Source organism: Thunnus thynnus, chromosome 23, assembly GCF_963924715.1.
Source record: "Thunnus thynnus chromosome 23, fThuThy2.1, whole genome shotgun sequence".
Classification (NCBI taxonomy): domain Eukaryota; kingdom Metazoa; phylum Chordata; class Actinopteri; order Scombriformes; family Scombridae; genus Thunnus; species Thunnus thynnus.
This window is the reverse complement of record NC_089539.1, coordinates 17,494,395-17,522,044: the sequence shown is the minus strand read 5'-3', so window position 1 is coordinate 17,522,044 and position 27,650 is coordinate 17,494,395. Positions and strand designations below refer to the sequence as shown.

Here is a 27,650-nt window from a genome sequence, read left to right as displayed (position 1 = left end):
AAGTGGCGGACGTCTCCATCAAAAATAAAACCTCCATCTTCCTCCAGGCACCGACTGGTTTTCCCAAGAGAACAAAAAATCAGACCAGGCAGCAAGATGATCTTCCTACTTGAACGGCCTGCATGGCGCTCTATACTCCGCCACAGTGTCACTGCAGTCGTGCGTAAAAGCGCAGTGCGCACCTGTTGAAAAGAGATGTGCTGAAAGTGGGATGGGCTATGTGTCCCGGACAAATTCATGAATAAATATTGAGTATTTACCTTGGGTATTTGAAATTGGTTTGCATGTCATTGGTTTGCATGTCATAGCCTATTTGATGCCCATCCAGCCAGTCCTTGAAAACTCCCCGTTTGTGCAACAGTGAAGGACTTTGGACAAATTGTCTAGTGTAAAGTGTCGCGTCCAGCTGATTTTAGAGACAGAATTCTGACATAAAGGGGTAAACTGTATAAGGCCCTAAGAACTTCTTTTCTATCTCATGGCCTAATAGAGGCTTTCCGCTGACTCCTTATACTGAGACCCTACCACCTCTACCCTTCTGTAGGTTGGAACTAAACTACTACAGATATCTGTTGACATCTGAGTGACATCTAGTGTTTGCTTTGTGAATTTCTTTCTTCCAGTTGATGCACGCAGCGAATATGTCGTTGATGAAACAGGTGGATGCAAAGATATTATTTGCTGAGATCATATATACTGTATTGACAGTGACGATCGTAGCATGGAGTCTGTTCAGTATTTTAACAGTTAACTTGGTATTTTCAAGTGATTAAATAGGCTATGACTTAAAATAAATGCAAAGCAGCAGCGTTTACCATCTCCAGTTCAGCATATTTTTACTGACTCATATTAATGATAAGCAACAAATCCATCATTGCAGATAGAAACTAATTTCTTCACTAACAGTATAGCTTTAATTTACACGTAGGCGTCATTTTTCATGTGTAGGTGTGATAAATGGCTTCTAGGTGATACAATTATTTTCACTGTAAACCTGACAAAAGGGGTTGTGAAGAAAAAAACAGTTAAATCGAGTGTGAAGACAAAGTCCTGACTGATTATAGAGAAGACAAAATGCACATAAAGCAAATTAATTCTAAAGATAAATAGTGTTACATAGTCAAAATATAAGTGAGTATGTATTCAAACAATTAGGCTACTGTGTGCATGTTAGCTAAATGTATTTCTATGTCTATACTTTATTCTAAAGAAAAACTCTAAAGGCTAACTGTAAAACTATTATTATTATTATTCTTAATTCATGTCTTCATAAACTTTTTTCTTCTCCAGTTTAACTGCAAAGTGAACTAGAGTCACAGATTATTTCCAGAAGGTTTTTATAGGATCAGTCTAAATCATCAAGTCTGTAATGAACAGATCTGTAATTTGTTCATGTTTTGTTGCCTTTTCAGACCACAGACTTAGCTGCCTGTACAATTGTCCCTTACAATAGTCACTAATAAAGAGGTTGTATGAAGCTGTTTAAACTCTGACCTTAATAGTGTCACATACTCAGTTCAAATCTCCCAACAACATTGATCAGTTCTTAAAGCAAATGTCATTGGCAGCCATTTTTTGGAGTTGATTGGAATTAACATAGTCTTACACATGAATATGTGTCAGTCATCTTGTGTTATAACAATAATTATGGACCTTTTGTTTAGTCTTATTGGTTGATATGAATATAATCACAGTTTTTGGGTTCCTGATGAGTCTTTCCACTGTTTTAGGGCAGCACTGTGGATGGAAAGTTTTTGCAGAAAGTCTGAAAGAAAAGCAAAATCAGTGTAAATATAGTTCATGATGACTTTAAATTCTCCAAGATGGCGGTGGTGGTGGTGGGGGCATTTCCTCATACTGTTCTCTTAGTGTCCAACTGTCAAAATCCAGATGAGAGAGGACAGGAGCTGATCAAAAATGCTGATCCACTCATCTGAGTCGTCTTCGGTTATCACAGTGAGCTCAATAAAATATGCTTAACCAGCAGCAGCAAGCGCTTTCTAGACTTTTTTTTTTTTTGCTGATTTTTTTTTTTTTTTTTTAGCCCTTGGTTTCACCTTCTCTTAAAGGGGACATATTATGTACATTTCCAGGTCTATATTTTAATCTAGGGCTCTACTGGAATATTTTTGCATGATTTACAGTTAAAAAAAACCCTCCTTATTTTTCTTATAGTGGTACTTTATGCAGCCCCTCAGTTCAGCCTCTGTCTGAAACAGGCCGTTTTAGCTCCTGTTTCTTTGAGCCTCCCGAGGAGCCCACTCTGTTCTGATTGGCCAGCTTCTAGAGGCTCTATTTCAGCTGACCTCTGGCGGCTCGGGAGGCTACGTAAACAAACCATGACACAAACCATAGTAGTCAGATTTCACAGTTGTCCCAGATTTCAAACGAGCCGATTGCTTGGCCTCCAGCCTATACTTCAATGCACAGAAAGTTTAATACAGTTGTTGTGAGGTGTGAATGAGTATATACACCAACAACATGAAAGAAACTTGTTACATATTATAAATAATAAGTATTCAAATAGTAAATAAATGTTTTTTTTCTCATGTCAAGTAGCCTAAAATAAGGATCGATCATTTTGGGTCATACTGGCTCATATTCGGCTCTTAGAGCGTTCCTAGTTTCTGTGTCTTCAGTTCAGATTTGAGTGAGTATGTTTGCAGGTGACCTACACTCAACCATGTACCTGAACACCTCCTGTGTAGACACAACTGTTCATACGATGCTGCTGCTTCTGCTGATCTGCTAAATGTGCTGCTCATGCTATGTTTGCTCAAAAGATTTGTGCACCACGGTCTCAGAGCATATGAGACAAACTGGTTTTGAACAGCCCATGGAAGTATTTCTTTTGTTGTATGCATGTAACTGCAGTCATTGTGTATTGGGCTCTGAGTGCTTCCAAAATGTGGGTGACCAACGCTCAACAATGTACCTTAACTGTGTAGTCACTCGCTGCTTCTGCTGATCTGCTAAATGTGTTGCTAACGCTATACTTCCTGTCTAGACACGGGGTAAGAGTGTCCATTCTTGATTAAAAGCTCTGTTTTCGCTGTCTACTTTTCTCTTTTTAGAGCACTTTTCTCTGACTCGTGTCACGCCTCATCTCTGGTCTCTCCCTGACATGCTGGAGTCAGTCGGCAGAGCCCTGAAGTTCTGCCCTGTCCCTGCACAGAACAGAGTGGCTCGCTGATCACTGGTTTATTCAAAGTTAATCAATATTAAACATATCCTGTGTTCAGTTTGCACCAAATTTGACATGGCACTCCCTTGGATCCCCAGCAATACACCCACTAAGTGTGGAGTGGAATCAGATGAACATCTCAAGAGATACGTGTAGGACATACATACAGACAGATACCTTCTTTTAGTAGATAGATGTCAACTTCTCATATATGGTCATACATGTTTGAGATGAATCTGAAACATGAAAGTGGACGTGGCCTTGGCAACAACCTTAGCAACCAAGGCTACGGAACAAACAGCCATTTATGGGCACATGCGATGAGCCGATGTCAGCTTGTTGGCAAGGTAAAAAAAAACGCTGCAAATGAAGTGTTCAAGGCAGGTTGAAGCCCTGGCTTTCGATTTGCAGGGAGCATTTCTACATACATTAACCTCAAGTTTTGGAAGTATGACCATGTTTAGCATAAATATCAAACGTCATAACTATATAAATAACAGAAAACCACAAAAAGCATAACATGCCCTCTTTAAAAAAGAAACATTTTCAACTTAAATTTATTTAAGGCAGTAAAGCCCAATGCTCTTTGTAGTAAAGGTGCAAATACAACATTATTTATCGTTAAGTATCAGGTCTCTATCAAGGGACACGATTTTAAGTAGGGTTAGTACATTAACAATACAAACTTTAACATAGCATTTGTATTTATTACACTAATATTATTCAGAAAGCACTATAGCAAATTTAAGCATAATTCATACATAGCTGTGTATCTATGTACGTTTTTTTTTTCATTGTTCATTTTCGTTTATATCTCAAGTCCAGTTTCTGGCTTTAAGAAAGAACAGTACACATTCATTAGTTCACTGAATTCACTGTCTTTTCATAATTATGAATTCTCAATGAGTGGCATTTCCTTTTTAATTACTGTTATGGGATTGTATTGTGAATGTAAACAGCCACTAAACTGACTCACTCTCATGGATCGTAGTCCATTGGTCCCTGGTCACGTCACTGAGATTATGACCTGACAACACGGCGTGGTTTAAAAATACACAACACTGGGAGTGATAGAGAGATCTCTGACTTCTGACAGTAAAACAAGCACAGTTTAGAGAAGTTCAGACTCACAGAAAAGTTTGTTCCTGACCAATTGGCAAACACTGAACTTCAGAGAGAAGTAAGAGGAGGAAATTCAGCAGGTTTAACATTCACTGTGAAGGTACTATGTGAACATGAAAAATGTAACTTTTGCTTTCCCAAATGCTGAATTAAGGACTCTGATGTTTTGGGGAATTTACTAATTTGCTGTCGTACCAAGAGATGATATATCAGTTTAATCTCTGTGACTGTACTATGTAGATTCAGAATATGTTTCAGCCAACATTAGTTTACCACAAACACTTGAAACAGGTGAAGCAGCTTGCCTACCTTTGTCAAACTCCTATACTGTCTTATGTACATGCTGTATGTGTATAGTTAATGCGTGAAGAAGCTAAAATGAGACATTCTCTTCAGTCAGAGTTACCTCGTTGACATTTGACTAGTTCATGAACAGACTTGTTTGCCACATTTTAATCTGATTCCACATAGATTTGCCTCATTTTCTTTGGTTCCATTGGAGTTTTTCATGTTGTGTGGTGAAATTGTTATTCAGAGTCTCTGAAAATGGGGTGACATTAATTATTTTGGCCTTAATGTGGTCAGAACTGAAAAAGCCCCTTGGATAAGAGGTGAAACGTCTTCAAAAATCTTCAACAAAGAAGTCCAGGTGCCTTCAATTCAACCCTCCTTGGATAAACATGACCCGGATGACTAAGAATCTTCACAGACATCGAATCTGGTCAAGTATTCAGTATTGGCAATAAATACGGGCTTAAGTTGCCAAAACTCCAGCAACACTTGTAGTATAAAGAACAACTGTATCATGAAACCAAAACTTTTTTCATCAGGATTTCACAATAAATTTGCTATTTCTACAAGAATTGCTGGAGTTTTGACCTCTAAATCCAATATTTTGTGAGACTGTTTCTCTTCTACATGCACCGTAGAAACAGGTGAAGTTGTACCAAAAGTCACTACAAAAACAATTGAATTTAAAAAACTACAGATTGTGGTATGTCTGTTAAGAATCTGAGTCATCCAGGACTTTGAACATCACACCTCAAGTCCTTTTTTAATCTTCCTCAATTATAAAAGCTGAGATTTATTAATGCAGGTTATTTTTTAACCACATGATTCAAGGTTTATATGTTGCACCTTGGACGAAAGCTCCTCACCTTTACGAGACTTGAAATTCCAGTTTGCTAACCGAACTATGTGGTGAGTATTTTCTTGCCTCCGCTGGGCAATTAAGGAGTTACTGAATGTCCAAATGCCTTCCAGCAAAACAGATAACTTTGAAGTGTTCTGCTGAAGTAGCCGCAAAACTGCAGCCTCAGGTGTTGCACAAAGAAGCACATTTTTGCAGAACACCTGGAAGAGTCAAACTGAACATGCAAAGAGAAAACGACCTGTTATCTGCTGCTGCTGCCGCTTAGAGATGACAGAACTGGGCATGCAGGATTAACTCTACAGTAACTAAGGCTTCTTGTCACACGTTCCAAATAATGTGTTTTAATAGATTAAACTTCATTTGAGAGATCTTCTCAATAAATTCTGAATTATGTGTTGTATTTAAACAAATTACACTGTAAGAAAATGTAAATAAAACCATGAAGCTAGAATTCCTCTCTCCTCTCTCAGCCCTTGGGTCCATCACGCCTATGAAAAAGTGTAAATTTTCATTCCCACCCATACAATAAATGTATCACCCATGATGTAATAGCAAAAGCAGCTCAACCAAAGCAACAAATCACAGTTTTATGGCTAACTTCACCAATATAAATCAGGTGATTTACATTTTACAGCTTGTAAATGCTCTCTGCATGTACAGTAAGCACACAAAGAAATAATTCTTCACAGTTTTGGGTCGACAAGAGTTTTTTATTCTTGTTAAAAAAACAACAACAACAACAACAACATGTAGTGAGTAAACAATGGAGTGCTCAACACGAGCTTATTGCATTTGAGTTTAAAAAAAGACAGCCTTGGCACAGAAACTTTAAAGTCTAACCAAAAAAACAGTAAAAATATTAGAAAACAAAACTACAGTGCAGCCTGAGTGTGGATTTGAATTCACAGATCAGCAGTCCAGCTCTGCCACTCCCTCCTGACCCAACCTAGTTTTCCCTCACATGTACCTCTTTTCTACGAGTCTATGTAAAAGTGTGCAACATCAAGACATCAACCAACAAGTTCTGACTAATAATTCTTCATAAAAATAAGTAAAAGTGGGTTTCATTATTGTCCATGTTGTTGTTGGATGTGTTGGTATCGCCACGTCACTTTTCTATCTAGGTACTTACTTTCCCTTCTTGCCGGGAGCTTTGGATAAGCCTGCTAATGACTTTGTTGTCTCCTGCAGTGCTTTCTGAAGGGCAGAAATAGCTTGTTCATGGCCTTCTAGCTTGGCTGCTTTGCCCTCCAAGCCAGCCACCACTCCCCTTAAACTTTCCAGCTGCTCAGGCTTTATGCCGCTGCTGCTGCTCTCCTCCAAAGCAGCGAGCCTCTTCTCCAAGTCTCCCACCTGCTGACCAATGCTGTTGGACGCCTCCACACTGCTTTTCAGTGCCTCCAGCTCCTGCTCCAAGCTAGTCTTGGCTTTCTCCACAACCTGCCCCTGTGCAGCTAGAGTGCTCTCATGGGTATCGTATTTGGCAAAGAGTGATTCCAGTCTGGAGGTGATCTCTGCTACTGAAGCGGAGAATGTATCTCCACTCTTCTCTGATGCACTGACTCTGGCTTCCAGGTCATCTGATCTTCTCTGGGTTTGAGCAGCAACTTCAACCACCTGCTTCTCCACATTGCGGACAGCATCTGCAGCCTGCTCGACCCCGCTCTCCAGTGTCACCATTTTGTCCGTCAGAGCTATGACACTGGCCTCTGCTGCAGACACCGACTGCCTCAGACTCCCGACATTATCTTGCGCTGCTGTCCTAACTGACTGAACTTCCTGAGACAGTGAGGCCACTTCCTGGTTGCGAGTCTGAAGCTCTTCCCTCACTGCACCTATCTGCTCCCTGAGTGAATCAGCCGAGGCGTCCGCTGCCTGCTTGGCTGTTCTGATTTCAGCTACGGTGTTAACAATGGCAGACAGTTCCTGTTTGATGAGCGCGGGGTCTTCCATGTCACCCAGACGGGCCTTGAGATCAGCCAGCTGGCTCTGTGCCACGCCCTGAGCTTCAGTGAACTCTGTCACGCTGGCTTTGATCGACTGACTCACCTCAGCCAAGCGCTCCTCTACAGTCTTCTCCAGAGAGGAGAAGTCCCTCTCTCGGGCCTCCTTCACCTCATTGATGCCCTCCGAAAGGTCCCTGAGTAGATCGTTCTGGAGCTTCTGAAGGGCCTCTTCCACCCTCCTCGTCTCCACCTCGCCTCTCTTCATCCGGCTGATGGCGCCCTCCAATTCCACCCGCGTGATACCCAGTGATGATTCCAACCCATCCACAACACTCCTCAGAGACTCCACCTGTACAGACAGGAAAACATGTCAGTGTGCAGCTTTATTCCACTTTCACATGTCAACATTATGACTGACAATGACAAAGTCTTCAAAGATTAATTAAGTAACACTTATAGGCTACGTTACAATGCAGTTCAGTAAAATAACTGCAAATTATTATTTTATTATCAAGAAATTGCAATTTACAGTTCTCAAAAAATGCACCTGAATCTCAATTATGTAGTTTGACAAAACAATCTTAACTAAAGGTCGACTTACTAGCTTTTTATAGAGCTTTCAATCACATCTTACAGTGTCCGTCAGCAAATGGAATTGTCTCAGTTGTCATAGAGATGGCTCAGTCAGTCAACTGAGATGCAAACATTTGCTGAAGACCATGCGATGATGTTGAAAGATCCAGAAGAAGATAGTAAGTTCTTGATGTTGAGTTGAGATTGTTTTGTAACGCCACTATTTCTAAAGTCAAGAGTGAACTTTCATGCTTGTCATTGTTGTGTAATTTGCCCAAAGACTTTCAAATATCACACCTGCAGAATTATTTTGCGTGTTTTTTGTTGTTGTTGTTTTCCTATTCAATAACTGTACTATTTTAATGTGTGTGGGCAAATAATTAGAAAATTGAGACAAGCTTGAAAGTTTTTGGTCTTACAAATAGTAGTCAATGTCCAACTAGTAGCTTTCCTCAGATGTGAAAGGAGTACTTTTGTACTTTTGTGGTGAAAAAAACACTTTTGAGCTGTGATTGCACAGAATTACATTAAATCTAAATTAATCTGCTTGAAAAGTATAAATAATTACTATTTAAAGATTTCAAATTCATACAAGGAAAAGATGGTTTTGGGTAATGAATAAAAACTCTAGTGAGTGAGCTCACACCCAAGTGAACTAACACAAGACCATCTTCCTATAAGACTCCTTACAGATTTGCATGGGTAGAGTTGAGTCATCACATAACTGATGTCAACAGTGGTAAATACTTGTAAGGGAAAGAAATGCTGGAAGCGCGACATGCTGAATGTAGTTTAGACTGGTTGTACACTGTGTGCTGTGCATGAAGGATGATTGTTACAGGAATGAGGAACGAATGAATGAAAAGGTGAAGACTTTTATTATAAAAATGCCCACAGATTCTTTAGTTTGCACTGATATATGTTCAAAAATGATTTGAACCTTATAACAATCCTCATTCCTGCAAATTAGATTGGTGATAAGACAATTACTACTTATGTTGTGCAAACTAATTCACTTTATGAAATAGGGGGAGGTTGCATCAACCCATCCTTATCTGTCCTGTCCAGCTTTACATTCAGAAACGCCTTATATCTGTGGTTCCCAAACAGAAGAAAAAAATGCAAAACTAGCAAAATAATGTTGAATTTATTTGATTTCACCAAGACCAAAACTTTTTGCACAATTAAAGAGAGGCTTTGTTCACCAAATCCATCACTGTGGGTCACTATACCTCCTGTGAATGCACCCAACCCCCAACAGAACATAAAGTACAACATGGACAGTTATGTAATTGCATATAACAACAAAAATAGAGTAAGATGCATTTAACACATAGTTTGGATTGCTATGATACTTAAGAGAAATATTGGGTACCATTCAAACTGAATCTAAAACTTCACCTCAATTGATTCATCCACATTATTGTCTACCTACCTGTTGAACGACGCTCTCCATTTTACTGCCCAGTTCTGCGTTTTGCCGTGCGCTTTCCTCATGTCTGGCGCTTGTTTTCTGAATTTCTTCCACTACTTGCTGTAAATAAAAAGCAGCAAACCCCGCGGCGCCTATTAAAGCGATGTAAAACACGCCAGACAAAACTAGCCCGAACCAGCCTCCTGACCGTGGCCCCTGGGTTGCGGGGCCACTCACTCCGTTACCGGCGCTCTTTTGGCTCTTCTTGGACGCGTCATCTTGGCTGGACGCGACGCTTTTCTCGCTCGAGTTGCCCTTGTGTCGGTTTTTCGCAGTCATGGTCAGTGGGAGCTCGTTGAGTTATGTGTGTATGTGTGTGAGAGAGACAGAGGGAGTGTGTGTGTTCAGTGCTGCTGGTTTCTGCAGTCGTGGATGGAGAATATTAGCAGTCCAGGCCCACCGGATCAGCAGCGTATCAGTGAGCGCGGCGTGTCTTCAACGGGGCTTTTTGCATTGAGGTATGCGGATGGGGGCTGTCCCACAGTCAACTACAGTCTCCTAATAATATGAAACACCAGGAAACACTGACTAATCTCTTCTTTATTAACACTTTACTGGTTGTGTAACCCTATTTTTGTATCAGGCACTAGTTCATCCAAAAATCATTTCATTATACACCCAAAACAAGAGTAAGTTTCTGCAGGAGCATCATTCTGGTGCAGCACCGATTTTCCCCCAAAAGTGGTGCTTCAGTGACCTTCAGAAAGTTTTTTAGTTTTTCAAATTGTTCCACAAAGTAGAAAATGTGGATTATCAGTTTTAATGAAGTGGGAAAACGCCCTGATAATCTCGTACTGTAGGAAATGATAAAAACGTATCATCATATTTGGACAAAGTTGTTTTGTTTTTGTTTTTTTTACCAAACGGGGACATTTGTCTAAAACGTTACAATCTATAGTTTATGATGTTGAAGTGAAGTCTGCTGTTACTATGACATACTTGAATAAATGTTTAAACCCCCCACTGCAGACTTTCTGCAGGCTGCCCTGCAGCAGTGCAGGGAGGGGCTCCATAGCTCGCTCCTCCTTTCATACGTGGCAGCTTCAGCCTCGGCTCAGCTGGCTGCTGTCACATCCCATCATCACATCTCTGCACAGAGAGACACATCAGCTGAAGTTACAGCTTTAGTCCACATCGATTCAATAAATGTGTTTCCTCAATAATAAATGTCATTGAGTCAATTTTTAAGGCTCTAAAAGTCTGTTTGTAAGTCTGTCTCAGTGGGGAAAAAAATCACAAACAGACTATTGCAATAATAATCCTTTTGATTTCAGGTTTTGGTTTTTAGTTCTCAATAGTTAATTTCAGTGGCTTTGTGTAGGTTACAGCAGTGGTTCGCAAAATGGGGACCAAGGACCCCCAGGGCTCCTTGAGGGGTTACAGGGGGTTCACAGCAAAAAGGGGAATGATTTTTCATCCATAGGTAACACAATGATACAATGTGTGAGTATTTTGGTCATGGGTTTCGTGCACTTCCTGTAATGAAACATCTAAAAGCAAAAATCTTTTCAGATGGGGGTCCATGATCTTATTTGTGTTAGTTTAGAGGTCCTTGACGTGAAAAAGTTTAAGAACCACTGGGTTACAGTACTTCACTGTTATTCCTATTAGTGTGTTTTCTGGAGAGTTTGATTCATGCTCATGCCACAAAAATAAATAAAAAATCCCTGTATGGAATGATCACATACTTTACTTTACTTAAAACACAGTTAAATAAAAATCCAGTCCTTGGTACCCTTTTTAAAAAAGAGAGACAAGAGAAGTGGCTGAATGCATGTTTATGTCTTCATTAAACACTAGATGTCACTAAAAGAGCATTTTATGTGGAGAGGAAACGCTCCCAGTGACTCAGTCAGACAAGTATTCCCCAACAATAAATAGATGGAAAACAATGTTGTGAAATCATATCATTTTATGTGTAATAGGCTGCATCACTGAGATTAAGTGCAATAATTTTTTAAATGTTTTCCCATGAATGTGCAACATAATACTTACGTGCAGTAAAATAATTATGTATATAGAGGGTATAGCATGCATGAAGACAAAAAGTGCAAAATATATTCTGATTCTGAATGTGCAAATAAAACAGGGCATGATTTTAAAAGCTTGAAAAAACTACACTGTACACATGAAATTAAACAATTCACTACTAATGACTTTAGTGTTCTTAAAACTTTACTTGACTTTATTATTTTATTCACCAGGGACAACAACATACATGAATTAACATCAAAATTATGTAAATGTGTGTGTGTGTGTGTGTTAATTTTGACCTGTAAATGGATGTTACACATTAAAAGAAACAAACAACACACACAAAAAGCAGACAAAACAACATCAAAGTAAGTACTGGCTATTAAAAGATCCCTGATGTGAAGCTTACATGAGGCTGCAGCAGTCTGTGTTAGTCATATCAAGTGGATATCCACCACATTTACAGTCTTTTTAGCATCAATTCCCTCTTTGTGTTTCCCTGTTGAGCTGCGATGGAAGTATAGTAACAAAAAGAGGAACTTTGGTACTAAAAAGACTGTAACATTGAAAGATATCTACTTGATTTGACTCATTTGGACGGCTGAAGCTTCATATTAGCTTCAGATAAACTTTTAAATACATTTTTGCACAGCAGGAGGACTTTCATCACTTACATTTTATGTACATTATGAAGGGATCTTCTAATGGCCAGTATGAACAGGAGGAATGATTATGGCAAAAAAAAAAGTGAACGTGTCCTTTAATAATTCAAGCATTACAGAACAGGCACATACAAGCAGAACAAGATCAAACATCACAAAACCCCATTTAAAATGAAGAAACGCCCATGCTGAAAGTGAACAATTCCCTCAAATGCATCTATCTATTAACCCCTATACATATAAGTATGGGTTTTCCAAGCCGGCCCTAAATGCATCATGAGTCCACGCCCACACGCCGTGACAACAGACGGCTGTTCGCCCGACGCGCCGTCCAGGTGTTCGCTGTATGATATTGCAGAGCTACTGGACGGATTTTGGAGCTTTATCAGTGTATTTGCCCGAAATGGCCTAACGTGATACGCTTTATCTCCGAGCCCAGCTGTGACTGGGACGTCAGGCATACCAGCGTATCCCCTCCCCGCTCCCTCATCTCCCGGAGAATGAAGCGGGAGCACCGTTAAAAAAATGAAGACTGACACGGGGATCCGAATTTTGAGCTGAGTGTTTATACCTCGAGTGAGAAAAGCTAGCGGTTAGGCTAACCCGCTAGCTAGCCCGGCGGCGGCTCGGTTAACGGGATTTGCGCCGCCATGGCCGGGCTCATCAAGAAGCAGATACTGAAGCATCTCTCCAGGTCAGTGCTGAGTTAGCTGTCAAGGGTGTCTGCTTCGTTTCTGTAGATGAAACCCCCCACTGACCTGACGTGTCAGCTAACAGGCTAACACCGGGTTTAGCTACTGTGGTAGCTAATCCCTCGACAAATGCTACAGCAAGTTGAACCAGTCGACTGGTTGAGTCAGATTGTTTAGACATACAATCTCAGTCTTCCCCTAAAGGCATTGTATCCTGCAGTCAGAGGAATATAATAGCTAAACTGGCTGCAATATACACGAACCATATGGCTGTGAGATAACTGGACCTTAAAGGAATGGTTCACAATTTCGTCTGTCTTTAAACAACAGTCTCTTGCCCAAATTGACATTGACGTGTTTTTCTTGCTGTAATCATTCCTCCTGTTCATACTGGCCATTGGAAGATCTCCTTAATAATGCACTTATAATGTAAGTGATTGGAGACAAAAATGTATTTAAAAGTTTATCTGAAGCTAATATGAAGCTTCAGGCGTCTATATGAGTCAATTCAAATAAATATCTTTCAACGTTTCAGTCATTTTAGTCCCTAAGTCCCTATTTGTGTTACTATACTTCCACCACAGCTCGTTGGGGAAACATTAAGAGGGACTTTGATGCTAAAATGACTGTAAATGTGGCAGATATCCGCTCGATATGACTAACTGAGACTGCTGAAGCCTCATATAAGCTTTTAAATGCATTTTTGCACTAAATGATTGTGTGGGCAATCACTTATACTGAAAGCACATTTAAAAGGGCATCTTTTAATAGTCAGTATGAACAGAAGGAACGATTACAGTGAGGAAAACCTCTTTTAGTGTTCGTATGAGCACCTGACTGTTGTTTTAAGACAGACTTTAAAAACTGTGAAACCTATCCTTTAATATGACACAGGTAATATGATAATTTGAATTTAAAAATGTAGGACTTGCACAAGGGCAGATCAGCGGGGTGTGGGTTTGTTTACACAGGTTTAAACCCTGCTTATCTGGTCTTTTCACCACTGTGCCTCCCCCCTTAGACACCATGGTCCACATTGAACCCTGAGCACCCTCAGGACATGACACAAGACTGTTTAGAAAGGGAAATTTGCCACCCGAATCAAGCACATTTGACAGTAAGCACTCCCACTTAAAGACAAATGAGCTTAATATTGGTTCAGGATCTGTTTTTGGCACTACCGCTTGCTGTGTAAGGCTCCATTTATTTTTTTAATGTCTTGTTGTTATGGGGAGCTTTCAGCTCTACCAGCTTTACATACATTATTTATTCTTTTCCACTGTCCCCCAAGGGACTTTCAATGGACTACTTCCTGGTTTTGTTCCAGGGGGAGAGCTTGAAATATACAGCAGTGTTTTCCTCCCACATTTAAAACCACTAATAAACTATAACAGAGCAAATTCACACCTTGAAATTTCATTAAACAGAGTGTATTGGATAAAAATTATAGTAGCAGCACTAGTCTCAAAGGCGAACATAGCTTCGAGCTAGCAGAAATGACAGCTGTCATGTTTATATTGCAGGTCACACTTGATATAGCTAGTCTTTTATAAAGCTCATCAGTATGCAGATTGACCGGTTTGTGCTCTTGAAAAGAGAAAGCGGAAGGTTGATTGTGCTGAGTCAGAGAAGTTTTTTATGATGACAAGTCCTTGGCTGTGAGTTGTGATTAATTTACTGCACATTGGTCAATACCATAATGTCGGGCTGTGCGATATGATGATATATATCGTGTGATAATAGAAAAACGTCTATCGTTTCATATTATGCTCTATTGTTTATTTCATTAAGTTGCATATCACAGTCTTTACAGCAATATTTTTTGTCATTTGGACAATGCTTTGCATTCTTCCGCACGGCACGAATGCACGCCATTGATGTATAGTAAGACCTGGATATGGCGCCTCTGCTCAGCCTTGCTTCCGATTTTTCCCAGTGGTCACTCGCGATATTGCAGTGAAAAATTCCCCTGCAGCCCAAGAAGCATTTTTTACCCATAGATGTCTGTAACAAAGATGTCTGACTCTTTCTATCATGAATTTTTGATCCATGGAGGTTTTATATTCGTAAAACTTTCCTCAAGCCGAGAAAAGTGACTTAAAAATCCGTGACATCATCACAATGTAAAGTCTATGGGCTGAGCGGGAGCTCACGGGCGGGGTCAGCAGGAGAAAAACATCGCTGCGCATATTCAGTGGGCTGCACACCCCAGGGTTTACTTCTGGGGGTGTGCGGCCCATCTTTGGGTCCGATATCCAGATGTTATGATACATCCATGATGCAGGCAGTAAAATTCGCATGAAGGCAACACAAACAAACATGGAGGAGGGTGAACGTGACACAGAACAAGGTATATCCAAACAGGAGAAGGACTTTGACCGGCAAAGACAAAACGAGGAGCTCGTACCTAAAAGAAAATCAGAAAACCAGAAAATCAACATACTTTGCAAATTATGTCGCAGACTGGTCTCCACAACAGACTCAAACACCACTAATCTCTTTTACCACCTATGAAAGAATCAGGTCAAACAGTACATTATACATTAATATTTTATGTTTGTTACATGCTTAATTGAAAATTTGCACAAAGGTTCTAAATAAAAGGGGAAAAATAATCAAATTTGAGTGAGTACCTTTTTATTTGTCACGTATATAATTCAACATGTAATAAGAAACCAGGCTTTCCATGTGGTCATTTTATATTTATTCACTGAATTCACAGAAAATGTGCTCTACTGTGATATGTATCGTTATCTGGATATGAAAAGACTTAGCTATATCAGGATATGAGATGTTGATCATATCGCACAGCTCTACCTTAATGCTGTGTAGGAATGCTTTGTCCTTCATGCCTCAGCCAAGGTTTGACCTGTCTACAACACACAGCCTCTGGGTATCATGCCCTTCATCGTCCTAGCGCTCTAAGTTGTGTATATGTGTCTCGTCGTGCTGTGTGTAAGTGTTTCTGCACAGTCCCTCTGGCAGCATTAGCATCAACACTGACAGGAAATGACCAGAAGAGTAGTGATGTCATCCGTCTGAGGGCTTGTCATCTGATCTTCTTTGTCCTACCCTGATTGGTCTGGCACTGAAAGGAAGCCGACCCGTCTCACAGCCGGGCCAATCCCGCTCCGTTCGGTGTCGTGATGTCACGGTAAAAGTGCTGGTGTCAGACTGCCAAAGCAGCATCACCTCATATATTCCACCGTATGCTCGTACTGATACAGATGGCTATGATTATGACGCATGCTCGCTCGAATTCGATCGAGACCGGGTGAAATCGTGCTGCCTCGTCAGCATCAGCCAGGAATAGTTTCTGCTGCCAGCTAGATGATTCACACACACTGTAGGTGTGCTTACACAGCTACAGGTTATGTTGTGGGTGTCAACATGTCAACTCAGCTTCTGGGAAACCCACTCTTAACTGTTGCAGAGAGGACACACGTCTGTCCAGCGTTATGTGCGATAAGGACGAGCCTGTAAGAGTGAGACGGCACGGTGACTTTACAGTTCATTGACTCTGAAGTCTGCAATGGCTGTTCCTCCTCTGGCCAAGACAAGTGCACCGAAGCGTGCATGACATATCAAACTAGTTGAGAGGGCTTTTTTTTTTTTGTGCAGGGTGAGCTGTTTGGAAATAAGCCCTCTGCGTCTCTGTGTGGGACCGGTCATGTCTAACGGCGGTTGTATGAATATTAAGTGACACGGCTGTATTGTGAAGTGTTTCACAGAAGGTCGAACTCAGGTAGCCCCCGGGGGCGAATTGACGACAAGGTGTATGTTTGTCTGCATTACACACAGGTTGGGATATCGACAGGAATCTGGATCAGAGCCAGACTGTACGAGATCCTATTACACACACACAGACACGCACGATTATAGAAGGACGGAGAAACGTCTAATCACATTATGGATGTGCTCGGATGTGTCCTCTCGACTTTGTTCTCTCAAAAGAGAGATTTTAAAGTTCTTCCTCAGGGAAGTGAAAGGTCAGGCTCAGCTGCAGAACAGGATCGTGGAGCTGGTAGTTATTCTGATAGAGGGGCCTAAATACAGGTGTTTAAATGAGAGTCATACTTTGTGTGAATGACTGGTCTTGTGACAGAGAGAATGCGGACGGAGACTTGGAATGTCTTTCCTTCTTCTTCCTCCAGACCTCTCCTCATTCCCTCCTTCATCCCTAACCTTCCTTCCTTCCTTCCTTCCTTGTTGTTGGTTCTTATCTTGACATCTTGGCTTCGACTAACAATTAATTGTCGATTAATCTAATGATTATTTTCTCCACCAATCAGTTATAAAATGCCCGAAAATCGTGAAAAGCAGTTTCCCAGATTTTAAGGTAACGTCTTGAAATGTCTTGATTTGTCTGAGGAGACAAGCAGTCAGTAAAGCAAATATATTGAATTTACAACCAGAGAAAAGCAGCAAATCCTCACATTTGAGAAGCTGGCTTTAGTTGGTTTAGTTAAAAAGTTAATTGGCAGCTATTTTGATAATTGAGTCATGGTTTTAGTACATTCATTTTTAAAGAAAAAATGGCAAATATTCAGTGGTGGCAAGTTGTCAAATGTGAAAATTTGAAACTTTTCTGTGTCATACATGGTAATAAACTGAATACCTTTGGATTATACAAGACTAAACAAGATTAAACAAGACAATGAGCTTTAAGAAATTATAACAGGTATTTTTCTCATTTTTTTGATATTTTTATTGACAAAACAATAGATTTATCGAGAAAATGATCATCAGTTGCAGCCCTAATTGTCATTATACGGAGTACTACTTACTTATTTATGTCACAGGAACACAGCACAACAGTTTAAATCGTAGGCACCATAATGCACGTTGTCAACTGCAGGGGTTTGTTGAAATTTGGAGCGATGGAGGGAGATCTGTATGTTAAGCAGAGCTGTTGATAGACAAACTTACTGAACGGGCCCCTAAGAATGAAAAGATTATCACTACCTTCAAACGGAACAAGTTCGTGGCCTGAGAGATTAGGCTTATAGCCAGGCTGGTATGTGAAGTCCAAGTCAGGACGTTGAAGGAAAGGTTACACTCAGTAAAGAGGAGACAGTTAGTTTAGGGAACCGCTTTTAACTGTGAGTCACCTCAGATTAAGTACAAGACATCTAACGTGTGCTCTTTTTCGTCAGCGGAGGTTCAAAGCTCGTTACAGTCACCGTGAGAAACGGGTTCATTTCTGTTGTCGTGTTTGTCATAACGAGTCTCTTTAGGCCTGACTCTTTCCATCCTGCAGTAGCTGGCTGACGAGGCTTCATAGCGACCAACTCCACTATTCCCGGTGTTATCGCTCAATGCTAGTGGGAAGGCTATTATGGCATGAGTCACGACTGAGTGCCTAGCTGTGGGTGTCTCATCTGTGTGCAGCTGACTGAACTTCTAGTGTGCGGGGTGTGTTTTCATAAGTGTGTGTATGTGTGTGTGTGAGAGACAACGACATTTGGCCAAGGCCCCTCCAGGCTTTGGCATCCTCTGCTGCTGTGTAACTGAGGTCTTGGATTGTTTTCTCCTTCACGCTAACCTTTTCGCCGTCTCCACAGGGTCATAAATATTCTAGGACTCTGAGGCCTTCGCTGCCAAAACAAACTCACTCCACTTTGACAGGTTGCCTGTGTGTTGTTGCGGTGTTGGCCCTGTTGACATGTTTGTGTAGGTGTTTTGCAGGAGTGTTTTCACATGGCGGGGGGATATGTGTGTCCTTGCACTTGCACTGGAGCGTAGGCTCAAGTAATCCCTCTTAATGATAACATGGACATAACAGTCTTTTAATAAGTGTTCTGTTAGGGCTAGACAATGTATTCTTGGCTTCATCTCAACATTTTACAATGAGCTGCAGTCCCAGAGAAGTGGAGATTCGTAAAGTAGGAAAGTTAATACAACAAAACAAACATGCAAAACATGTTGCAAACATAATTTTTCTCAGCAAGATTTTTGCTCATACTATTGCAAAATAGGTACGTGCTGGTATTAAATGTCCATGCTATGATTATTGTGGCCAAAAATATCACAGTAAACAGTAGTATCGCAAAAATCATCAAGCTTTTCTGAAACACTACTATATAATTAAATGACTTCACATCATGATCGCCTTGGTTTTAATTGAACCAAACAAACTAAACAGTATATTTCTGTACCCTGCAAATGAAAAACTCTAAAAATACCACAAACAAAAGCAGGTTGGTTGTTTAACTTTTAAGACAGTTGACTGGAAATTACTTTAGATGCATCTCAGTGTCTCTTTCTCTTACATTGTTTGAATGTTCTGATTTGTGTCATGAAATGCTAATGAGCTAGCCAAGGCTAACAGAAATGATCGGACTGTTAGCATTTTGCAAGAGTTTATTTCCCAGAGGTGGGAATGCCCCCTTCCTCACTTTTCAGAATCTTGTTTTTTCCCTCCTTACTTTAGCAGTTTCAGTTTTACTCAAAAAAAATATCTCCAGACAGTGTCCTCTTAACTGCACAGCAATAAGCTTTAAAGGGGACATATCATGGTTTTTGTCATTTCCTGTTATTTGTAATACAGTTACGATGTTGGATGTCAAAGTTAAACATGGTCAGAGTTCCAAAACTTGAGGTGAGTGTATGTAAAAATGCTGCCTTTAAGTCAACGCACAAAATTGGCACCAACCAAATGCTAGTAAAATATGCAAGTGGCAATTTTTGAATAGGATTCAGGCTTAAATGTGTACGGACGTATTTGAGAAGTTTCCATTTTGAGTAGAGAACGGGTGCTAGGGATTGTTTATGTGGCCTCTGAAACTGCAGTTGGCCAATCAGAACAGAGTAGGGGTCCTTAAAGAGACAGGACCTCACTGCTGCAGGGCACTAGTCAGGGTTGGAAAAAAATACTTTGACCTCCTCTGCTTTTCACATAAAAATCAATTTAACGTTTGTTTTTATTTGCAGTTAATATTCTCCTAAAAAGACGCTAGAATTGAACATCAATCAAAGACCAAACTACTACTGAAACAAAACTACATCTTTTGGCATTTTGTGACCCCTTGATCAAAGCACTTATTTATAGCTGCACAAACATGTAACAACAAAAAAACAGAAAGTAATAAATACACCTTTCTTGAACCTCCAAAAAAGCAATCACAGTCAGATCTAACAGGAAGTTGCCTCTGACAGTGTTAATTGTTCATGTTATCTATCTTAGGTGATAGAATATACTTCAAGATGATATTATTTAATGTGAATATTGGGTAAAGATGGTAGAAAATACAAACTGGTAATTTAAAAAAAGGTTGATGCATGTGGGTGGATGGTAACTTTAGGTTGTTTTAAGGTTTCCATTTGATTTACCAACACACCCACACTGCAGGCAGGCAGCATCCAAACACTGCAGTGCTGCTGTCATCTGCAGGACTGCAATGAACCAATAAACACACAACAGATCATCTCTGACAAGCCAGTGAAATACAGTTTGAAGTTTGAAATCATCAAAATTAGATTACATTTGATGAACTTGCTTCATATAAAATTATAGAGGCCTGTTTCAGAACGGAGTCAGACAACCGACCATGTTAAACGAATCAGCGGAGGTTTTTTACGCCTTTCAGAAGCACCTCAAACATTAAATTTAATTTGTTGGATTGACACAGTATCACTGGCATCTAAATTGTGGTAATTAGTACCAGCCACTGGCCAAACACTGGTGAATTTGTGAAGTGACTGGTGATTATTTTCCTCAACCTACCAGCCCTGGTGGCTGCAAATTGATGGCAGCTATATGCCCTTTGCTGCATCTAGTCTGCTGCAAATTTCATCAGAAGAAGAAGAAGAAGAAAGCCAGAGAGCGCTTCTAGCTTCTAGACAGACTACTTTAAGAGCCACTGATGTCAGTACGCCTACAGAAGAGGAGACGACCACAAGTTAAAAAGCAATTTTTTTTCAATGAGAAGTGGAGGAGAGCCGACAGGGGGGGAGTTACGTGACGATGAGAGTAGTCACTCATTGTTTTTCTCCCACTGTCTGCAACAATCTTTGTCCAGCAGCAAGACAAACAACAGATTTATTGTGGGCACCAAAAATTTCAAATTGATGGCTATAAAGGATACCACGAAGCCTCAAAATGCCACAAGGAGCTGATCTGCACTGTGTGTGTGTGTGTGTGTGTTTATTTGCGGTAGATTGTTAAAGTTGTGACTTAACAAGGGCTAAATGATTTGGGAAAAAACATCTGATTGCAATTATTTCGACTGATATTGCAGTTGTGATATGATTTGCGTTACTAGAGGGAATGATAACTTTTACATCATTATTCTCATTTTCATTAAAACATATTAAAATGATTATGGTGTGATTTTTTTTTTTTTTTTTTTTGCAGGGATCTGTACCAAACAAAGATGTTTTCTCAAGTCTGTAGAATATGATGTGTAGGTCAGGACGTCTCTGCAGCACGACAACATTTAATTTAAAACGGTATTTTGACACATTACGCCTGTTCAGCCCTACTTGAAATGGATCTACAGTGCACCGCTGTTTGTAATCTGTATTTTGTTTATTGAATTAATACTTTTTATAGGAAAATGTGTATTAGTTTGTTTTTTTCAAAGCAAGACAAACGTTACACACAAAAGTGCAATTACAAAACGGTGACTGGTAGATTTTAGGAAGAAAAAGTAAGTTTCCAACACTGTTAGAGGCCCTTTTATGTTTTCGAAGGATTTAGATGCCCATTTAAATATCACATTCTCCATTTTTGTCGTCGAGCCAAACTTGCTGCTCGGTCACTTGAACATTAGCAGGAAAGAATGTGGTAACCCAGACTTTCTTCTTCTGGAAAACCTCATTCCTAAATCTTTCATTCATCTTTTTTTCATTCTTCCTTTCTTTCTGTTTGTCTCTTTCACTTTGTTTTTTATTTATTTCTCTCCGTCCGTTGCCACAGTGTCAGTCTGAGTCATCTGGCAATCTTCCCTCAGGCCTCCTCTCTTTCTGGCAGTGATGCGATCAGGCTGCACCACAAATGCACCATCAGAGTGCAGGAAAAAGCAGGGAGTCTCTCCGTTTCCATTCACGGGATCAACACACATCAGCATAAAGTGTGGCGGACCAAAGTCTGCTGTCAGTGTGTTGTGGTTTAGGAAAAAGTTGCAAGATCAGCCTATTTTAGCAGACATCTTAGGTTGATGGTAACTAAACTACACAAGAACTGTATTTACAACAGATTAATTTACAGTATTCTAATTTTTGCTTTAACCAAGAATAAACTACATCAGTAACGGGTTAATGGAATAGTTCAACATTTGCTTTCTCGTCATGAGTTAGATGGGAAGATCGATACCACTCATACATGTCTTTTCAATATAAAGTTACAACCCGCAGCTGGTTAGCTTAGCTTAGCATAGAGACTGGAAAACAGGGGGAAACAACTAGCTTGTCTCTGTCTAACAAGGCAACAAACTCCGCCTTCCAACACCTCTAAAGCTCACTCTGTAAAATGTTATATCTTATTTGTTTAATCTGTACTAAACCAATTTATTTTTCGGAGCCTCTGCTGGTTTCCTGGCAACCTCACTGTGACAGCAGTACTACAGGGAGTCACTGCACCCGACCAAGAAGTAGTGCAGCACATAATCACCTGTAAAACCACAACTTGTCGGGTTTTTATACAAAAAAAATGTTGTAAACAAATGAGATATAACTATTTTAGTGAGCATAGAAGTTTCTTTCTTTCTTTCTTTATCAGGATCCCCATTAACACCAGCAGAAACGTTGGCTGTTCTTCCTGTGGTCCACCACACATATAGTCATATACACATATACACACTTATAGACACTATAGTCACATAAACACAACAAACAAAACAGCTTATCTCATTGAATTAACAGAAGAGAAACAAAATTGTCATCCTTTCAACAGACATTAAGCCAAACACAAAATTATAAATCAATCACAATTCCTCAAGAATTCACAGCAAACCTGTTTATTTTCTTCTACATACAAATACATTGTAATAGTAACAGTAGTAATTCTTAATAAACATAAATCCTTGTCTGAATGACCGTAGATTATATATTTATCCATCCTGTGCTTTCACACATTTAATTTCAAGAAATAGCGTATTAAATACATTTCTTGTGCTCTGCCAAGAGGTTTATGTTTTATTTCTTGTTTTGTGTTGTTTTTCCCTCGTTGACACACACAATTCAATTATGGTTCCTGAAATGTTTGGAGATGCTGTTTTAACAAAATTTTGAACTGATCTCTCGAACAATATGCACTGGCAATTTTCCGTACCATACTTTTTTTTTTTAGTTAGGTGCCGATAGGTGGATGTTGTTTTGTTACCTTTGGAGGGATCCAGGCTAGCTGTTCCCCCGTGTCTAGTCTTTATGCTAAGCTAAGCTAAGCTGAGCATCTCCTGGCTCCAGCCTTACATTTAACGCACAGACATGAAATTGGTATCTATCCTCTCATCTAGCACTTGGCAAGAAACGAATACCCAACTATTCATTTAAACTTTCCCAAAGAAGAATGTGGGCATGGAGTTAACTGTTGAGAGGTTAATTTTGCATTTGACAGGCGCACACAGACCCCTCTCTATCCACCAGCCAGTCCTAATCTCTTTATGGGCCTGGTTTTGGTCCGCTGAGCTCCGCCTCACTGACCGGAATAATGGCTGACGTCTAGAGAGGAGAGATGAAAAGGAAAGATGATGTGTGTGAACTTAATACCGTCCACATTTTGCTGTTGTTCTCAGTAGCACTAATGAGTAGATAATGTCTGTGTAAATTGGCTTATTTGACATTAGTAGCTTTTGATATTAGACAGTTTATTATTATTTGATTACAGAACAGATTTATTTATGAAGTTTGAAAAAGGAGAGAGGAAGCAAGAGATGACCCAGGGGAGTCTGATAAGGAGGGAGAGAGAACAAGTGAAGCTAGCTGGCTAGCTGGTTGATACTTGATCAGCAGCAGGAATTAATATTTCACTGGTCACGAGGCTGAAACACTCCAGCAGAAAACATCCATCTCTCAAAGACGGAGTTTCTGTCTCCGTCTATGTGTGCGTGTTTGCCCTTGTGAGCACATGAGCACCTAATATTTTTCATGTCGTGTTTGTGAGAGTGTGTGTTTTTTGTGTCTGGTTCCTTGTTTCCACTGTCGCTGAGTCTCTGGTTGTGTCTCCTGCTACCGCTGAATAAATTACAAGGATGTTGAATTAGAGAAGAATCTGCCTGGAGAAGGTGTCGAGTGGAGAGGAGGGAAAAAAAAAAAAAAAAAAGCAGGAACGTGACAGAAAAGCACACAGCGTTGTGTATTGGACAAAGTTTTTTTTTTCACGCTGCAGATACCGACCCTGAGGGCAACTCACTAACTCATCTTATAACCCTCCCTCCCTCCGTGGAGACTCAGACCATCAGAACAAAAAGCTTTTGTTTCCTGAAGACTATCCAGTTACTGAGCGGCTGCCCAATCATACATCATCGCGTAATTATAGCAGATAATGCACCTAGTCTTCTCAGAGCATCTGGTACTATTTTAATAACTTTTGTTAAAATCACATCATGTCTTTTAAGCAGCCTACCCATGAGTTTTGTTTTGTTGATGGTTATATGCATTTCTTATGTGGCTGCGTGCTGTTCTGATTAGCAAAGCAAACGTATGATTGAGCTTGATCGATCAATCCTGCTGAGCTGAATCAGACAGATCCTGAGGCATCATCAGTGTAGTAACCAAACTAAACCTAATCTCACTCTTTAAATATATTCCCCAAACTTAACAAGTCTCATATATTATTATTATTATATCTATATTTTTCAAATGTAGTTGTGTTTTTATGTCATTTTGTGCTTTATGTCCTTTTTTTAAATGTTCTATACAGCTGGGTGTTGAGCCTCAAAGCATTTTGAGCACCAACCGAAATATGTCGGAGTATCAAAAGTACCAAAAGTTAACGTTGAATGCTTTCTGATGCAAATCATAATTTGCAAATTTTACTCAACGATTAAAATTCAAATGACTTATGTATATCGGTGTATGTCAGTTGATAAGTAACAAGAATTTACATAACAGAAATGCCAAAGATGCGTTTTTAGTTTTTAGATTCATATATTTCTGAATGGTGTCGTCATAAAAAGTGAGAAAGTTAATATTTCAGATGTAAAATGTCCCACTCACTATACAGTACAATCAATTCTTGTTTATTTTATATATTTACGTTAAACCCTGCTAATAATTTTTTAATATATTCTTTAAATGCTCAATTATCCACATTGGTATCGGCCTCAAATATCTAGTATTAGTTGAGCTGTAGTTTTGCTATCATGTGGAAATCGACACCCAACTGTACTATTATGCAATGAGCAGCGTACATCTAAATTAGTGAGGCAATAAAATACTAAAGCTCCACTTTATTGTCTAGTCACTGCGGCCTCGATAATCAGGTCACCCTGTCAGTAATGTGTGTTGGTTGTGAAACTCTGAGCTTTGATCTGACCCTGTTACACACTTAACAGCGTGAGAGATTAGCTAAATAACAAGCCTACCTGTATGTGTTTGTGAAGGAGAGTGAGCCCGCTTCTCCTTAACACTACTTCCATTTTTAGATGAACAGCACTAACTCAAACCACTAAACTCGATGGCTTACGTTATTCAAACAGGATTATGTACAGTTTTCTACACCTCTATTCAACTCACTGTCAAGGCCGTGTGACTCTTGACAGCGAGGAGAACGTGAAATCAATACTATCCATGTTTTAAGAGATGCCATTAGACTGGTCTGCGGGGATGCACAGGTCAATAAACCGTTTAGTATCAGGACTCTCAGCTATTAACCAATAATTAAACCGTGAAGGGGGGCGAGAACCTCTCAGGTCATGGACATTGAGCTTGTGTGTTTAGCTCAAGTAAAGTCTATTTGCTCGAGCTAAAGAGCAAACAGACTGAACACACAGAGCACGAATCACTGCAAAATATAAACACACACAGTATATTCACACACACACACACATATCTGATGAAGACACTGTGGTTATAATGCTAATATTGACTTATACCTTCAATCAAAGATGAGTGTTGGCACCTTTTCCTCCGATGCAGCATGAGGATTTAGTACATTTTGTCCTTGCTGCTGGAACACCACCTCTTAAAAGCTCTCTGACACTTTGTCCGCAGTGAATCTCACAAACAACAATTATCCTGACCAGCAAGATACAATATAGTGTTAAACCAAGGCCTTTTACTACATCTCACACTGTATGACCTTTTTCTTTCTGCCATTAAATCCTCTTCATTGTATTTTTATTGTTATTTGAACTTGACACTCTGAACCTTGTTTGCTTAAACAGATCCTCGCCGCCCCTTTTCATTATCAGATTTTTCAGTAACTCTGGAAGCAGAGCAAGGGTGACGCTTTGTTTCACAGTTCCTGAAGTAGTTTATAGGTATTTAACAGAGAGGGTGATGCAATTTGGTACAAATGATAAGAAATCATTCACATATAGTTGTTAATTTGCAAACAATCTTAATAAATTAGACTCTTGACAGTTCTTTAACTAACAAAATACTTTTCAGTTTGTAGTTTAGTGTCAAGTGACACTTTTAGCATATTAAAGTTTCTCAAGAATTCCCTAAAAGTAGCTGCTTCTGAAGACATTTCTTTAAGAGGGTTATGTAATTTGGTTGTATGTGGGAAATGTGCTCATTATAGAGTTTTTAAGAAACAACCTAATATGCTAATATGTAGTTTGACATACAAAACTACACACCGAAAACTTTTCTGTCAAACAATTGTCAAGTCTGATTTATTAAGATTTCTTGCAAATTAACAACTACGCATGAATCTAAATGAATCGTTTCTTAACCTACTAACATTTTTTTTCTGTTTTTTATTACCATTTTTACCAAATTTTACCGGCTTCACTGTAAAATGTCCTAAAATTTCACTGTTAAATATCTGCAAATTACTGAGAAAATGTCCAGGAAACTATGATATTAAAGGACCTGTAAAATAAAACGTTACCAAAGCAAGTAAAGTCAACAAGAAAGCTCTCATGAAGAGAAACTAACATACAGGAACATACTATATATACTACTGTACTATAAATCCTGGTTTCAGTTTTATGGAGGATTTATTTCCATTCTTATAATTGGGGTAATTGTCTCTTAGTACGACTTAAACAGCAGTGTATAACCCTAAATTATAGGCCTATTTTTCATTGCTGACATACAATACCAGTCATTCCCTTGAATGAGAAAGTGTGTCTAAGTTTTGACTGTATATAACTCTGAAATGTACAAGAAATGAATGGGCATCATTGCTTGCTAGAAAATGACTATTGGGGAAAAAAAAACATTAGTGCTTTTTAAAACATGCTTTTGACAATTTGAAAATGACATATTTTGCATCGGAGTGGTACACCTCCCCTCCGTTTCCATCCACTGCACCAAACCAAACAGTTGGGGTTTGTTTGGTTGGCCCATTGCTTTGCCAAGAACCTGCTTCTATAAATATCCCCAGTCTCAAAGCTGCATTTCTCCTCTGCGTCTCATAGGTTTGCTAAGAACCTGTCGCCGGACAAGATCAACCTGAGCACGCTGAAGGGGGAGGGCCAGCTCACCAATCTAGAGCTGGACGAGGAGGTTCTCCAGAGCCTGCTGGACCTGCCCACCTGGCTGGCCATCAACCGTGTGTGCTGCAACAAGGCCGCAATCAGGGTGAGGGATGCAGACTTTGTCACTTTCCTTATAGCTGCTTTTGAAATCAAAGTGCACTGCTTGCAGTTGTTGCAACATCTGTAATAAACAACCATATTTAAAGAGACCTAAATCAAAGAAACTACTGTTTGGCTGACACATTAAACACACAGTGACACACCTTTTAACACCTA

General features: G+C 39.7%; 2 protein-coding genes across 7 annotated transcripts in view; one reads left to right on the top strand and one right to left on the bottom strand.

The window, feature by feature from the left end:
• Positions 1-6,148: 6,148 nt before the first annotated feature.
• Positions 6,149-9,892, bottom strand: ckap4 (cytoskeleton associated protein 4). The gene is made up of 2 exons (XM_067581846.1): positions 9,414-9,892; positions 6,149-7,754 (listed from the first exon to the last, which is right to left on the bottom strand). Exons 1-2 carry the CDS (start codon positions 9,729-9,731, stop codon positions 6,588-6,590), a joined length of 1,485 nt encoding a protein of 494 aa, XP_067437947.1. The 5' UTR covers positions 9,732-9,892; the 3' UTR covers positions 6,149-6,587.
• A 2,486-nt stretch (positions 9,893-12,378) lies between these two features.
• The window catches only part of bltp3b (bridge-like lipid transfer protein family member 3B), a 38,243-nt gene continuing 22,971 nt past the window's right edge, over positions 12,379-27,650 (top strand). For 3 of the 6 annotated variants that reach the window (XR_010925851.1, XR_010925852.1, XM_067582531.1), the window contains exons 1-2: positions 12,380-12,782; positions 27,315-27,477. Coding sequence is in view for 4 of the 6 variants with exons in the window: in XM_067582531.1 (XP_067438632.1) it covers positions 12,739-12,782; positions 27,315-27,477 (207 nt within the window). In the remaining 2 variants the exon portion in view is untranslated. Of the gene's footprint in view, positions 12,783-27,314; positions 27,478-27,650 lie in introns of all 6 variants that reach the window. The other 3 variants (XM_067582533.1, XM_067582532.1, XM_067582535.1) reach the window with 2 other exon arrangements.